Below are 15,140 nucleotides of genomic sequence, written 5' to 3'. Positions count from 1 at the left end.
AGAATTACTGAATGATCCAGCAATTCCACTTCTGAGTATGTATCAAAAAAACAGAAAGGAGGATGCTAAAGGGCTATTCGTACAACCATGTTCATAGCAGTCAAAGAAATTATAGCCCAATAGTGGAAGCAATCCAAATGTCCATCAACAGATACATGGATAAACAAAATGTGGTATATACAATGGAATATCACTCTCAGTCTCAAAGAGAAAGGAAATTCTGACACATGCAACAACATGAATGAACCTTGAAGACATTATGGTAAATGAGATAAAATAAATAAACAAGAAGACAAATACTGTGTAATTCCACTTATATGAGGTACCCAGGTACCAAATTCACAGAAAGTAAAATGGTGACTGCTAGTGAGTAGGGGAAGAGGGGAATGGGGAGTTGTTTACAAGTTTATTTTTCACTACTCAAAAGACGGCCAAATGATTTTCCAAAGTGGAAAACCATTTTATATTCTCACAGAAACTTTATAAGGGTTTCGATTTCTCCACATCACTGCTATTGGCTTTTATTTTTCAAGACAAATATATTAAATGTACTAGATTACAAAAAATTAATTGATGTGGTTTCAGGTTCCACACTATAACCTCTAAGTACTGATCAGCTGCCTGGTTTTGGTACAGTATCAAAGGATAACATCCATGAGTTCAGTTCAGTTCAGTTCAGTCACTCAGTCATGTCTGACTCTGTGACCCCAAGAACTATAGCACACCAGGCCTCCCTGTCCATCACCAACTCCTGGAATTTACTCAAACTTATGTCCATTGAGTCAGTGATGCCATCCAACAATCTCATCCTCTGTTGTCCCCTTCTTCTCCTGCCTTCAATCTTTCCCAGGATCAAGATCTTTTCCAATGAGTTGGCTGTTTACATCAGGTGGCCAAAGTACTGGAGCTTCAACTTTAGCATCAGTCCTTCCAATGAGTATTCAGGGTTGATTTCCTTTAAGGTTGACTGGTTTGATCTCCTTGCTGTCCCAGGGGCTCTCAAGAGTCTTCTCCAGCACCACAGTTCGAAAACATTAATTCTTTGGCACTCTGCCTTCTTTATCATGCAGTTCTCACATCTGTACATGACTACTTGGAAGACCATAGCCTTGACTATACAGACCTTTGCCAGCAAAGAGATGTCTTTGTTTTTTAATACACTGTCTAGTTTTGTTGCAGCTTTCCTGCCAAGAAGAAAGCATCTTCTAATTTCATGGCTGCAGTCACCACCTACAGTGATTTTTTACCCCAGGAAGAGGAAATTTGTCATTGTTTCCATTTTTTCCCCATCTTTTTGCCATGAAGTGATGGGACCTCATGCCATGATATTAGTTTTTTTTAACATGAGTTTTAAGCTGGGCTTTTCACTCTCCTCTTGCACCCTCATCAAGAGGTTCTTTAGTTCCTCTTCACTTTCTGCCATTAAAGTGGTATCATCTGCATATCAAAGGTTGTTGACATTTCTCCTGGCAATCTTGATTCCACCTTGTGATTTATCCAACCCTGCATCTCCTATGATGTGCTCTGCCTATAAGTCACATAAGCAGATGACAATAAACAGCCTTGTCATACTCCTTTCTCAATTTCGAACCAGTCAGTTGTTCCATATGTGGTTCTAATGGTTGTTTCTTGAGCCACATACAGATTTCTCAGGAGACAGGTAAGATGGTCTGGTATTCCCATCTTTTAAGAGTTTTCCAGTTTGTAATGATTCACACTGTCAAAGGCTTTAGTGTCGTCAATGAAACAGAGACAGGTGTTTTTCAGGAATTCCCTTGCTTTCTCTATGATCCAGTGAATGCTGGCAATTTGATCACTGGTTCCTTTGTTTTCAAAACCCAGCTTGAATATCAGGAAGTTCTCAGTTCATGTAATGCTGAATCCTAGCTTGAAGGATTCTGAGCATAATCTTACTAGCATTCGAAATGAGTGCAATTGTCTAGTAGTTTGAACAATCTTTAGTACTGCCCTTCTTGAGAAATGGAATGAAGATTCACCTCTTCCAGTTGTGTGGCCACTGCTGGGTTTTCCAAATTTGCTGACAAATTTGGGACACCTTTATAGCATCATCTTTTTAAGATTTTAAATAGCTCTACTGGAATTCCACCACCTCCAGTAGCTTTATTGGCATCAGTGCTTCCTAAGGCCCAGCTGACTTCACACTCCAGAAAGTCTAGCTCTGGGTGAGTGACCACACCATCCGGGTCATTAAGATCTTTTTTGTACAGTTCTTCTGTGTATTCTTGCCATCTCTTCTTAATCTCTTCTGCTTCTATTAGATTTTTACCGTTTCTGTCCTTTACTGTGCCCGTCTTTGGATGAAATGTCCCTTTGATATTTCCATTTTTCTTGGAGAGATCTCTAGTCTTCCCTTTCTGCTGTTTCCCTCTATTCCTTTCCTTTCCATTGTTCACTGAAGAAGGCCTTCTTGTTTCTCCTTGCTATTCTCTGGAACTCTGCATTAAGTTTGGTGTACCTTTCCCTTTCTCCCTTTCCTTCCTCAGCTATTTGTAAAGCATCCTCAGACAACCACTTTGCCTTCCTGCATTTGTTTTTTTGGAGGGATGTTTTATTTGCTGCCTCCTGTACAATATTCTGAACCTCTGTCCATACCTCTTCAGGCACTCTGTTTACTAGATTTAATCCCTTGACTCTATTCCTCACCTTCACTGTATATTCATAGGGGATCTGATTTAACTTGTACCAGACTAGCCTTGTGGTTTTCCCCACTTTCTGTAGTTTAAGCCTGAATTTTGCTGTAAGGAGCTGATCTGAGCCAGAATCAGCTCCAAGTCTTGTTTTTGCTGACTGTATACAGCCTCTCCATCTTTGGCTACAAATAATTTAATCAACCTGTACTGACCATTTGGTGATGTCCATGTGTAAAGTCATCTTGTGTGTTGTTGAAAACAGGTGTTTGATATGATCAGTGTGTTCTCTTGGCAGAATTCTGTTAGCTTTTGCCCTGCTTCACTTTGTACTCCAAAGGCAAACTTGCGTGTTACTCCAGGTATCTCCCGACTTCCTATTTTTGCACTCCAATCTCCTATGATGAATAGGACATCTGGTCAAGACTCCGCAATCCAATGCAGGTGGCATGGTTCGAGCCCTGTTCCTGCATGCCGAATGGTGCATCAGAAACAACAACAACAAAAAACCACTCTGTCCTTTTCTTTTCATTTTATTATTTTTTACTTTACAATATTGTATTGGTTTTGCCATACATCAACATGAATCCGCCACGGGTGTACACGTGTTCCCAATCCTGAACTCCCCTCCCACCTCCCTCCCCATACCATCCCTCTGGGTCATCCCAGTGCACTAGCCCCAAGCATCCTGTATCCTTTTCAACTATATCTGGTGGGGCCAGGTTGTGTTTATGTGTGTGTGTGTGTCTGTCTGTGTCTGTACTTTAACGAAAAAGATCCTTTTCAGCTATATCTGGTGCGGCCAAAACGGCCAAGGTGTGCGTGTGTGTGCGTGTGTGTGTGTGTGTGCGTGTGTGCGCGTGTGTGCGTGTGTGCGTGCGTGTGTGCGTGCGTGCGTGCGTGCGTGCGCGCGCGTGCGCGCACTTTAACCGAAAAGACAAGGCACAACAGACTGAATGCAGAAGCAGATATAAGAATCCAGTTTACTTCTATTAAGCTGCGGTATTGGCTTTTGATTTCAATAATACTAGGAGTATATCTCACTGTGGTTTTAACACACATATCCCAAATGTCAAATAATGTTACCCATTTTCTCATGTGCTTATTGGCAATTCATTTATCTTCTTTGGTGAAATGTCTTTCAAATCTTTGCCTGTTTTTAACTGACACTGTCCTCTTATTCAGTTGTAGGAGTTCTTTATATATTCTGAATATAAATTCTTAATCAAAGATATGCTTTGTAAACATTTTTCTTAGTCTGTAGGTTGTTTTTAGTTGTTTAGTTTTTAAATGGTATTTCTTAAAAAACAGGTTTTAAATTTTTATAAGTCCCCAATAAAACTTTTTTTTCTTTTATGAATTGTGATTATGGAATCATACTGAAAAACTCTTTCCCATATGCAAGGTCATGAAGTTTTTCTCTTGTTTTTTCTAGAGAAAACACATTTATTAAGTTCTAGGTGGATGTGAATTTTGAAGGGATGCTATTTAAACCCAGATGGTATGGGTATACAATCACAGTAGAATATGAAAACATTAGCTCATTTTTCTCTGGTTCATAATCTGTCCTAGTATGTAGATTCTCATATAGGAAGAAAATGCATTTATCCACAAGGATCTGGTTTACTGTGCATTGTTAGTCATTAGACATTTTATTTTACATATTAATTCCTAAAGAGGTGGTTAACACAAATCAGTTTCAGAGAGAATGATAACTTCAACTGTATTTTTAGAATTCTGTTTTTGATCAATCCTAAAATATGAAATATGGTGACCCCCAAGCAGATAACGGCAAATGAAACAAGGTTTCAAGAGAATACAAATAAGGAAAACCAGAGATGTTTATCTCTGTACTCTTCCCTGATAACTGCTACAGACATATTAATACAAACCAAAACCAGACTTAAAGCAGCTGAAAATAGTGTTCACATATAAATTAAATTTAGTAGAATATGACACATCAAATTAAGAGCCACTTCCATGGGTGATTACTATATTCCTATAGCACTTACCATTCTCAAACCATATTAAAGAAAATAACGAAGTTTTATTGAATTACTTTCCTTCTAGACAAATAAGAACTGCAAAAACACTTACAATAACACGTTCCTTTGAGAGGGTTTCCTTGGTATCGATTTTCTACCTCACATCTAGGGGAAAAAATGAAGATTATTTTCTATTGTTATCTACATTCAATAGTGAATCTACATTCACTTTAAAATCAAGCAGGTCCTTTTATATAAACTATACTTTTTGAGTCAGTACAAATACATTCTTCACTGTTGCTCAAATCAGATAGACTAACAAGAGTCTGCATTCATTTTCAATGTTGACTGCCCAGAAGTTCACACCACCAACAACCAATAAACATTTGCTAAAGCATATAAGATAAATTCAAATAAAATAAAGTTTAGATCCTATTTTTTATCATGAAAACACATTTTCACTTTTGTATGGACAAATTTTCTTCTAAAAGTGCAGTTAAAGCATTTTTCAAATCTATTTACCTGTGGTTAGTTGCTAATAAAGTTGTAAGCTTTTATCCATCTTGGAATGTGTATGTGTGGATAAGACTGTGACAAAGGCAAACTGTTTAGATGAGACTATGCCAAAAGATGTAAATACTGGCTGAGTGAAAGAAAGGCTATCTTACATATGTTTTCCTCCTAGGGCCATCTAGCTGTCAGATTTTATAAGTGCAATAAAATCAGACCTGTTATCAAAAAATACAGAAAAATAATTTTTTTCATATATTCATTTCTCACATTTCCTGTTCTCCACAGATAAATTAAACCTGTTCTTTAAACACAAGTGAAAGAAGGCTAAACACCAAGGATCACTTAAAAAAAAACAAACAAAACTAAAAACTCTTGGATATGGTTCCCCAGTCTGGAGAAAAAGAGTTCTAGTCAAAAAGAATTATTAATTTCCCCATAAATATCATCCATGAACATCAGTAAAACCCAAGCTCCCACTTAACAAAATGATTCAGGAAGGCACAATAGCTAGGAACCATGAAGAAAGGAGGGGAAAGCTTGAGTTAAGCACTTTTCCCAAATAAATAATTCAGGGATGTTTTATGTCTTTTTATCTAGTATTACCAGCACTTGTTTATATCTAAAATTTCCTAAAGAGAAAGTCTTTCACTGAGCCTACACCTCATTTCTTCATTGTATACCATTAACAGAAGGCAGGGGTGATTAAATTTGCTCTATTACATTTTTGTGTTTAAAGGAACCTAGATTTAAAAACTAAATTTAATTTCTGATTAGACTTTTCTTTATGTATTGGCTTCAGGGCAGCACAAAAACAGGAAACATACGTATCACTATAAAATATATACAGAGCAATTTCCTCCTGAATGCCACTATCAAAGTCTCAATCACTGGTGACATTACTAGCATTTTTTAAGAAAAACAAAATTTACCAGTGACTATCTGCTTATATCAGGTCAATGTTTTGATACTATTAAACATTTCTCTCACGTCTCTGCTTGAGAGAATGAGTGAAACTAGAACTTGTTTCATGAGGTTTTCTGGTGAGGCAGAGAGAAACTGAGGAACAATCTCTCGTTTCAACTCACCAGGACACTAAAAATAATTATCACTAAAAACGACTCACTATTGATAGATGGGGGAAATGGGGCTTAACACAGTTAAGTGATTTGCTTCTACAGCACCCTAGTCAGTAGGAGGCACAGCCAGGGCTGAATCTCCAAATCTGCCTGATGCTATTTGCATCTTCGTGGATGGGGAGCCCAAACTCTTCCCTGGATAATGTTTGATATACATCACTAAGGAAAATGCTAGAACAGGGACGGATGTGTTAAAAGCAAGAGGAACTCTCTACAATTAAACAACCAAAATGCTAAATAAAATCTTGTCCTGGAATACCAGTTCTTTCAACTCTGTCTTTTAAGAAAATCTCCTGACATGACAAAAATAGAGCCTTTAATCCAAGTCAGCAACCCAGGAATTGTCAGAGTCACTCAAACATAAAAATGTGATTTAAAGAGCCATTAAGGAATTACTGCTAAACTGACAACCTCCTCAGTATGGAGGGTGACTAAATTAGACCTATCTGAAGCAGAAAGGGGAAAATTTCAAATCAGTCAACTTGAGGATTCCTCAGAGGCCATCGAAACAAGGCCCAGGGAAGAGGGTGGCTCTTGGGGTTCAGGCAGTTTCACAGCCCCTTCACACTCCCTGGTGAGGTGTGGATGGTGCCAGGAGTCCCAGAAGTGTGGTACTTACAGCTGACATTCATCCCCCTTGACGCCCTTGGTGGTGCAGAAGCACTTGCCCGTGTTGGTATTGCATAGCGACGCATGCCCATTGCACCTGCATGCTGGGGAGAAGGAAAAGGAAGGGGTGGTCACAACTGGCTTAAAAGATAACCACTATCAGACTTTCCTCAAAACAAGTAATTCTGTCTGAATTGGATTCAACTGGAAAGATAGGTAAAATAAAGGCATTCATTTAATAGGTAAAATTCTTTTTTTTCAAGCCAGTGATTTATCTCAAATAATGTCAGAGCCAACATTAAAGGAGTCAAAGTCACCAGTCAGGATGAAAGAGAACATCAGTGTCCACTGCCATTTGAGGCCGTGCCTCTCTGGGATGTAACAGACTCTGCTACGATTCTATCACGATTCTTTCATCTACTCAATAAACATTTCTGAAGCATCTTCAGTGTGGGCACACAGACACAATCTCTGTCCCCATAGAGATCTCTGAGCAATGACTGCTCCCCACAGGGAAGGTTGGTCTGGCTAGGCTCTGCCAATGGCCACATTTCAAATCATACCAGGACTCAGAGCTGAGAGAGGATTCCAATGGCAGGTCATGTTTCAGAGACCTTCCAGGATTCAGCACCCTTGCCTGCCTTCTTCTTAGCCTTCAGAGCAAACGACTCTTGTCATCTCCCTCATCTGGCTACCTCTCATCTCCACCTTTCATCCAACATCTGCATGTGACCTATGACCAACTTTTTACTCCAGCTGAAATAAATGATCTTTTCCCTCAATAGCTTTTCACTCAACAACCTGTTTTTCTGTGAATAAATTAAAAGTATTAGGCTAGAGATACATATACTTTTAAAATAAACCCCATGGAGAAAAATATCACCCAAAGAAACCTATGGGTGAAGAAAATTTATGTTGCAGTGGTGAAGTGCAGTGGTGAAGAAAATTTATGTTGCAGTGAGAAACACAAGGGTTCAACTCTGGGTTCTGCTGAGGATGGAGAGAGGGGCAATGTATTAACAAAAGCAAAGGCCTATCTATGGTCAATGTGCCCAGGTTTGAATTCAGGCCACTCCATTTAGCTCCTTTTCTAAGTCAGCTTCCTCATTCATGTGATGGGGATAATAATAATGCCTATCCTGTAGGATTTTGGGGAGGATTAAATGATATAATACATGAATGAAATACAGTGAGCATTCAAAAAATCATCACTGTTATCTAAAGATTAAGGACTATACAGTTCTAAGAAGAAAACATTAAAGACTTGGTGCCACTTACAGTATTTTTAAATTATACTTTCTGTTATAGATTGTGACTCTGAAAAATAAAGCTAGCTCTATGTCCTGGAAACGGCTTCCGAGATGGCTCAGTGGTAAAGAATCCACCTGCTAATGCAGGAGACACAGGTTCAATCCCTGGGTCAGAAAGATCCCCTGGAGAAGGAAATGGCAACCCACTCCAGTATTCTTGCCTGGGAAATTCCATGGACAAAAGAGCCTAGCTTAGCAGGCTACATGATCCATAGGGTTGCAAATAGCTGGACATGACTTAGCAACTAAACAACAACAACAGTAAGTTCTGGACAACTGTAATCTAGCCCTACAAATGCCACAGAGGAGAATGTAACTTTTTAAGATAACAGTTGAACATAACAGGGATGACAGTACCCTCATCATAGTGGTACAACCAGACCCAGTAGCTAAAGTCACATTTCCTGAATGTGGTTCTCAGAATGGCCAAATCTCACAGTGAGAGCTTGGTCAGGCTACTCTAGCCTGGGGAGAATAAAAGCACTGTTGTCTCAGGGGGCTGCCAGCACAATGCCTTGCATCAATATATATATATCAATCATCTAAAATGTCAGGTACTCTTGATTACTAACTAATGGATGAAATCTATTCACAAAGAATAAAAAAGTATTTTTACTGAATACCTTTTAATCTGAGCTTTACATAAGAACGGTAAGAAAGGACATCTGAAGAGTAATAATGATTGTTCACATCTACCTGTCATGTCCTGCTGACTGCTTTCATTTCAACCACCACCCTACTATCCCCATTTTACAGATAAGGAAAATGAATCCCAGAGAGGTTCCACTAGGACACTAGCTCTCTTCTAACTGCTCTGGAATCAGATTTTCAAGGGCCATGCTAAGGAGTTTGGAGGTGGGACTTGGGGAGCAGTTAGCGATTTTCCTTTCTTACTTATTTTTTTCCCTCAGATCTGATGGATCTTTCCACTGAAAACTAGAACAAACCGAAAAGTAGTTTATTGGTATCACTTGTTATTTTAAAAAACACAATTTGTGTGCTAACAATAAGTGTCCTTTTGCTTACAGGAATCTATCTGACATGTATGGGGAGACACGGGGCTACTTAAATCTTTAAAAACACTGAAGTATTGAGGAGTCTAGCTCCTGGTTAAAAATCTACATGTGACTTTTGAGGCTCAACCATAGGCAACGATAAAGGTTTTCTCTGGTGGGCCTTACAGGGAAAGCTGCCTTCCCCACACCAGCCTGGCTGGAGCTCTCTAGTGGAGTTGAGTCAAGGGCTCAGGCCCCCTGGCCAGCCCTTCTCTATCACATATTTGCATTCCTAGCTCAGGTGCCTTCACTCCTAGGTCTTTGTATCTGAGGCCTCAGGCAAAGGTCTTCTTCAGGCACCTCTGCTGAGCCTCCACATGGAGGAGGAGGGGCACCTCAAAGAGGCTTTACCCACTCTCCATCCCAGGTACTTCTTCACTCCTACTAGCCTTTCCCCCCACCATCTCTCCACTCCAGGGTCCTCAAAAGGCTTTTGCTGGACCTTTAGTTCAGGGCCCCCTCAATGGCATGTTGACCCCCAAGGCTATGCTAATTTACCTGATGCTCAAACAGCACACCATTCCAAGAAAGAAAGTAGGACAAGGGAAGTCAGTGCTCTCTCAGTGTAAGCCTTTTGCTTCCATCATCACAGTAACTGATTAAAGGTTTTAACTCCTTCATTTTTGACTAGATGCTTTAATATCTACTCTGACACTAGGCAGCTCTGCTCTCTCTCTTCAGCTCAGCTGACCTCCTGACAAGTGTAACTTAAGAAAGGCATTATCTGAAACCAAGTGGCTTTCTTCCTTCAAGATAATCAAGACAAACAGACACATCATGTGCCACCTGGTTTGCAATCAGTGACCCTGAAAAATTTGACTTACGCTGACATTTTCCCCCGTTGGTTGGATCACCATAGAAGCCGGATATGCAGGTCTCACAGTGCTTGCCCGTGGTCAGGTTCTCACACTTCTCACAGATACTCTGATTAATGCATTTGCTGTGGCCATTGCACTGGCAAGCTAAAAGAAAGAATTTTAAGGGGCTTGTCCTATGGTAGAGCTGGGTGGAACACATTCTGCAAGATTTGTTTGTAACCATCTATGTTCCTTATTGCCTCTAGAAACAATAATCAAAACTACCAAAAATTAGTTTGAGAAACAAGATCAAAATATCAGAAAAGAGCTAGTTCAGGAAAATCAAAAATATACTACAGCAAGGTAAAAGTTCATAGCCATTAAAAAAAGTTTTTGTTGTTATTCACTTAAAAATAATACATGCTCATGATAGTAAATTAGAAAAATACAGGAATTAGAAAAAAATCATATACAATTCCACCACCCAGAGATCACTGTCCATTTTTGGAATCTTTCCTTCCAGTATTTTTTTCTATACAGTTTTACACAGCTGTGTTTATATTAATATTCAATTTTGACTTTTTAAAATGTAGATCACAATTATTTTACATTATTTCATCTAACATAAAGAAAACTTTAAATGGTAGAATAATTTTTATGAAGTCAAATAGCTACTTAACCATTTCCTTACATTCTGATAGTTTGCTTTCAACTTTTCATTTTAGAAAAATAACCATCTTTATAAGTAAACATTTTTATAAGTGGAATTATTGATTCTTGATGCATACAGGACTTCACAACTAGAAAGAAATATGATGCATGGACCTCTCAGGGCTGCTCAGGACAACTGTGCACAGCAGAGTTAGGTGGGGCCACTTATGTAGTGCACAATCTATAAGCAGACCTGTCTTTTCTTCTCTTCAGCTCTACTGAGATATAACTGACATGGAACATTGTATAAATCTCAAGTGCACACTTAAAGTATACAATGTGTTGATTTGATAAAAACACTGAACAAATGCTTCTCTCTCTCTTCCCCTTCAAATTTCACTGAAAGTATAGAAGAAATGTAAAAGCAAGGGTTTGGGATAAGAGGAAAAAGTGCTGTAAGAAGTAGAGAGGGATACTTCTGAAGCATTGAATTTCTAGAAGTATTCAGAATACCCCAAGTGGGGAGGCCATTGGCACAACCATGAACATGCCAAACACATCCAGACACCTGGTCTGATGCTCCTTCCTCCCTTCACTGAGGCAGGAACAGAGACCATTCATCCACAGCCAGACAAGAGTTGGAGAGTCCTGGTACTAGCTAGCCAGCCTTTCCCTTGGGACATCACACCACACCTTCACAACAGCTCAGTATACCCAGTACTCACAAGCCTAGACATTCAGTTAAAAATACAAATCAACCTTGAGGAGTCACTAGTCTGAGAAAATTACCAAGCTAAAGGCATCACCAAGATCAACACGTGGAACAACTAATTCTGAAGGAAGGATTAGTGCAAGAAATTTAAGAGAATGAAAAATATTAACTTTAGTAAATTCAGGGAGGCCTGAGGGATTATAAAATAAGAAAGTAAGCTCTGAAAAAACTTCACAATATTTAGAAACCTTGCAAAAAGAAAAGGATAAAATAAAACCAGACACAAAACAAAAACCATTCAAAAGGCTAAATAGGAAAACACATATAGCTAAAAGCAGCCTATAAGAAAATAATATGAACAGGTGTATGCCAAAAATCTGACCATTTAGATGAAACAGAAAAATTCCTATAAAATACAGGCTACCCAAACTGCCTGAAGCAGAAACAGAAATCTGCCTGTATTATACTTTACTTACCTACTAAGTAAAGAGATTGGATGAATAATCAAAAACCTTCACTGGTAAATTCTATCAACACTTCAAGAAGAATTAATACCGACCTTTTTTGCAAATTCTTTCCGTAAATGCAAGAGGAGGGAATACTTCCTAACTCCCTCTAAGAAGTCAGTACTACCCTGGTACCAAAATCAGATAGGCATCACAAGAAAGAAAACTATAGAACAGATCTATATCCTATATGAAAACAGACACAAAATACCCAACTAGAAAACTGAATCCATGTCAACGTACTGCAAAAACCACTACAATATTGTAAAGCAACTAGCCTCCAATTAAAATAAATTAATTTAAAAAACCCTGAATCCAGCAACACAGTAAAAAGAATTATACATCATGAGCAAATGGGCTTTATTCCAGAGATGAAAGGCTGGTTTAATATCCTTAAATCGATTAGTATAATGAATAGTATTAATAAACTTAACAAAACCACATATTATCAAGACACAGAAAAAGTATGTGACAAAATTCAGCACCCAATCAAAGCCCTCAAAAAGCCAGGAAGAGAAGGGAAATTTCTCAACTTGAGAAAGGACATGTATGAAAAAACTAAGGCCAATATCATATATAATGGAAAAAGACTGAATTCATTCTCCCTAAGATCAGGAACAAGACAATGATGTTCATTCTCACCACTTTTATTCAATATTGTACTGGAGTTTCTTGTCAGGCCAAATAGTCCTCCAAAAAAAATTTTTTTTAAGAAGGTGTCCAGATAGGAAAGGAAAAAGTAAAACTGTCTTTTTTAGCAGACAATGAAATCCCTGCATAAAGAAAACCCTAATCAACTAAAGAAATAGTAGAAATAACAGCTTAGCATGGTTGCAAGACACAAGATCAACAAACAGAAATCAACTCTATTTCTAAATATATACTAACAATGAACAATCAAAAAACAAAATTAAGATAATTCAGTTCACAATACCTTGAAGCAGTGTAAAATACTTTGCATAGTAAATTTAACAAAATAAGCATAACATATAAACACTGAAAACTATGAAAAATAAAAAACTAAATAGGAAGATTCCAGGTTTATAAACTAGAAGGCTTAATACTGTTATAGGTATGTGTGTGCTAAGTCAAAAAACGAAGATCATGGGATCTCGACCCATCATTTCATGGCAAATAGATGGAGAAACAATGGAAACAGTGACAGACTTTATTTTCTTGGGCTCCAAAATCACTGTGGATAGTGACTGCAGCCATGAAATTAAAAGACGCTGCCTCCTTGGAAGAAAAGCAATGATAAACCTAGACAGTATATTAAAAAGCAGAGACATTACTTTTCCAACAAAGGTCCATGTAGTCAAAGCTACGGTTTTTCCAGTAGTCATGTACAGATGCGAGAGTTGAACCATAAATAAGGCTGAGCGCCGAAGAACTGATGCTTCTGAATTGTGGGTTGGAGAAAACTTTATAGAGTCCCTTGCCTTGGACAGAAGGAGATCAAACCAGTCAATCCTAAAGGAAATCAACTCTGAATATTCATTAGAAAGACTCATGCTGAAGCTGAAGCTCCAATACTTTGGCCACCTGATGTGAAGAGCTGACTCATTAGAAAAGACCTGGAGGCTGGGAGAGATTGAAGGCACAAGGAGAAGGGGATGGCAGAGGATGAGATGGTAAGACAGCGCCACTGACTCAATGGACATAAGTTTGAGCAAACTCTGGGAGATGGTGAAGGACAGGGAAACCTGGTGTGCTGCAGTTCCTGGGGTCACAAAGAGTCGGATACGACGGAGCAACAGAACAACAAAGCGTGTTAAGTCGCTTCAGTAGCGCCCAACTCTGTGCAACCCTATGGACTGTAGCCCACCAGGCTGTTCTGTTCATGGGATTCTCCAGGCAAGAATACTGGGGTGGGTTGTCGTGCCGTCCTCCAGGGGATCTTCCCGACCCAGGGGTCAAATCTCTCTCTTAGGTCTCTTGCATTGGCAGGTGGGTTCTTTACCACTGGCACCAGCTGGGAAGCCCCATTAGGATGGCAATATACCCCCAAATGGTCTATAGATTAAATGCAATCTCTTATGAAATATCAGCTGGTTTTTTGTTGATGTTACTGAAACTCACAAATTCATCCTAAAATTCATATGGAAATTCAAGGAACCCAAAATAGCCATGACCATTTAGAAAAATAAGAACAAAGTTGGAGGACTTAGGCTTCCCAATTTCAAAACTTACTACACTTACTACAAAGCTATAGAAATCAAGAGTGTGATACTAGAATAAGGACAGACATATGGTCAATGGAACAGAAATGAGAGTTCAGAAATAATTTCTTACATTCAACTGATTTTCAAAAAATGTGCTCCCAAAATTCAATAGTACACAAATGTACTCCCAAAATTCAATAGTAAAAATTGTCTTTTCAGCAAATGTTCCAAGAACAACTAGCTAACCACATGCAAAAATATAAGTTAAAAAAAAAAAAAAGATAAGTTTGGATGCCAACTTCACATCAGATACAAAAATTAACTCAAAATGAATCATGGACCTAAATACAAAGAGATAAATCTATGTAACTTTAAAAAGAAAATATAGGAGTAAACTTTTGTGATTTGGGGTTAGTTAGGCACTGATTCTTTTATACAATACCAAACGCACACATAGGGTAAAAGAATACTTTTGTATTTCAAAAGATACCATCAAGAAAGTAAAAGGAAACCCCATGGAATGAGAGAAAATATCTGCAAACTATATATCCAATAAGGGGCTTGTATCTGGATTCACAAGGAACTCTTGTAGGTCAACAATAAAATGATAATGCAGTTTTTAAAACTGGGCAAAGAATTTGAATAGTTCTCCAAAGAAGACATACAAACGGTGAACAGGATGCTCAACTTCATTAGTCATTAAAGAGAAACAGAACTCACTCAGCCGCGTCTGACTCTTTGCGACCCCATGGACTGTAGCCTACCAGGCTCCTCCATCCATGGGATTCTCCAGGCAAGAGTAGTGGAATGGGTTGCCATTTCTTTCTCCAGGGTATCTTCTGGGCCCAGGGATTGAACCCAGGTCACCTGCATTGCAGGCAGACGCCTTACCATCTGAGCCATCAGGGAATCATTAGTCATTAGGGAAATGCATATCAAAATCACAGTGCTTGCCAAGTGGTCCAGTGGTTAAGAATCCCCCTGCCAATGCAGTGGACACAGGTTCAAACCCTAGCGTGGGAAGATCCTACATGCAGCAGGGCAGCTAAGACTATG

At 38.7% G+C, this 15,140-nt stretch overlaps 1 protein-coding gene across 2 annotated transcripts in view; it reads right to left on the bottom strand.

Annotated features, from left to right (window-relative positions):
• Positions 1-15,140, bottom strand: part of ATRN (attractin) — a 193,821-nt gene that overhangs the window by 68,321 nt on the left and 110,360 nt on the right. For both annotated transcript variants that reach the window (XM_040247855.1, XM_040247856.1), the window contains exons 19-21: positions 10,081-10,218; positions 6,902-6,995; positions 4,746-4,798 (exon numbers count right to left, since the gene is read on the bottom strand). In XM_040247855.1, the coding sequence (XP_040103789.1) occupies positions 4,746-4,798; positions 6,902-6,995; positions 10,081-10,218 (285 nt within the window). The remainder of the gene's footprint in view (positions 1-4,745; positions 4,799-6,901; positions 6,996-10,080; positions 10,219-15,140) is intronic.

Source organism: Oryx dammah, unplaced genomic scaffold (genome assembly GCF_014754425.2).
Source record: "Oryx dammah isolate SB20612 unplaced genomic scaffold, SCBI_Odam_1.1 HiC_scaffold_10, whole genome shotgun sequence".
Classification (NCBI taxonomy): Eukaryota; Metazoa; Chordata; class Mammalia; order Artiodactyla; family Bovidae; genus Oryx; species Oryx dammah.
This window is presented reverse-complemented; position numbering and strand designations above follow the sequence as displayed.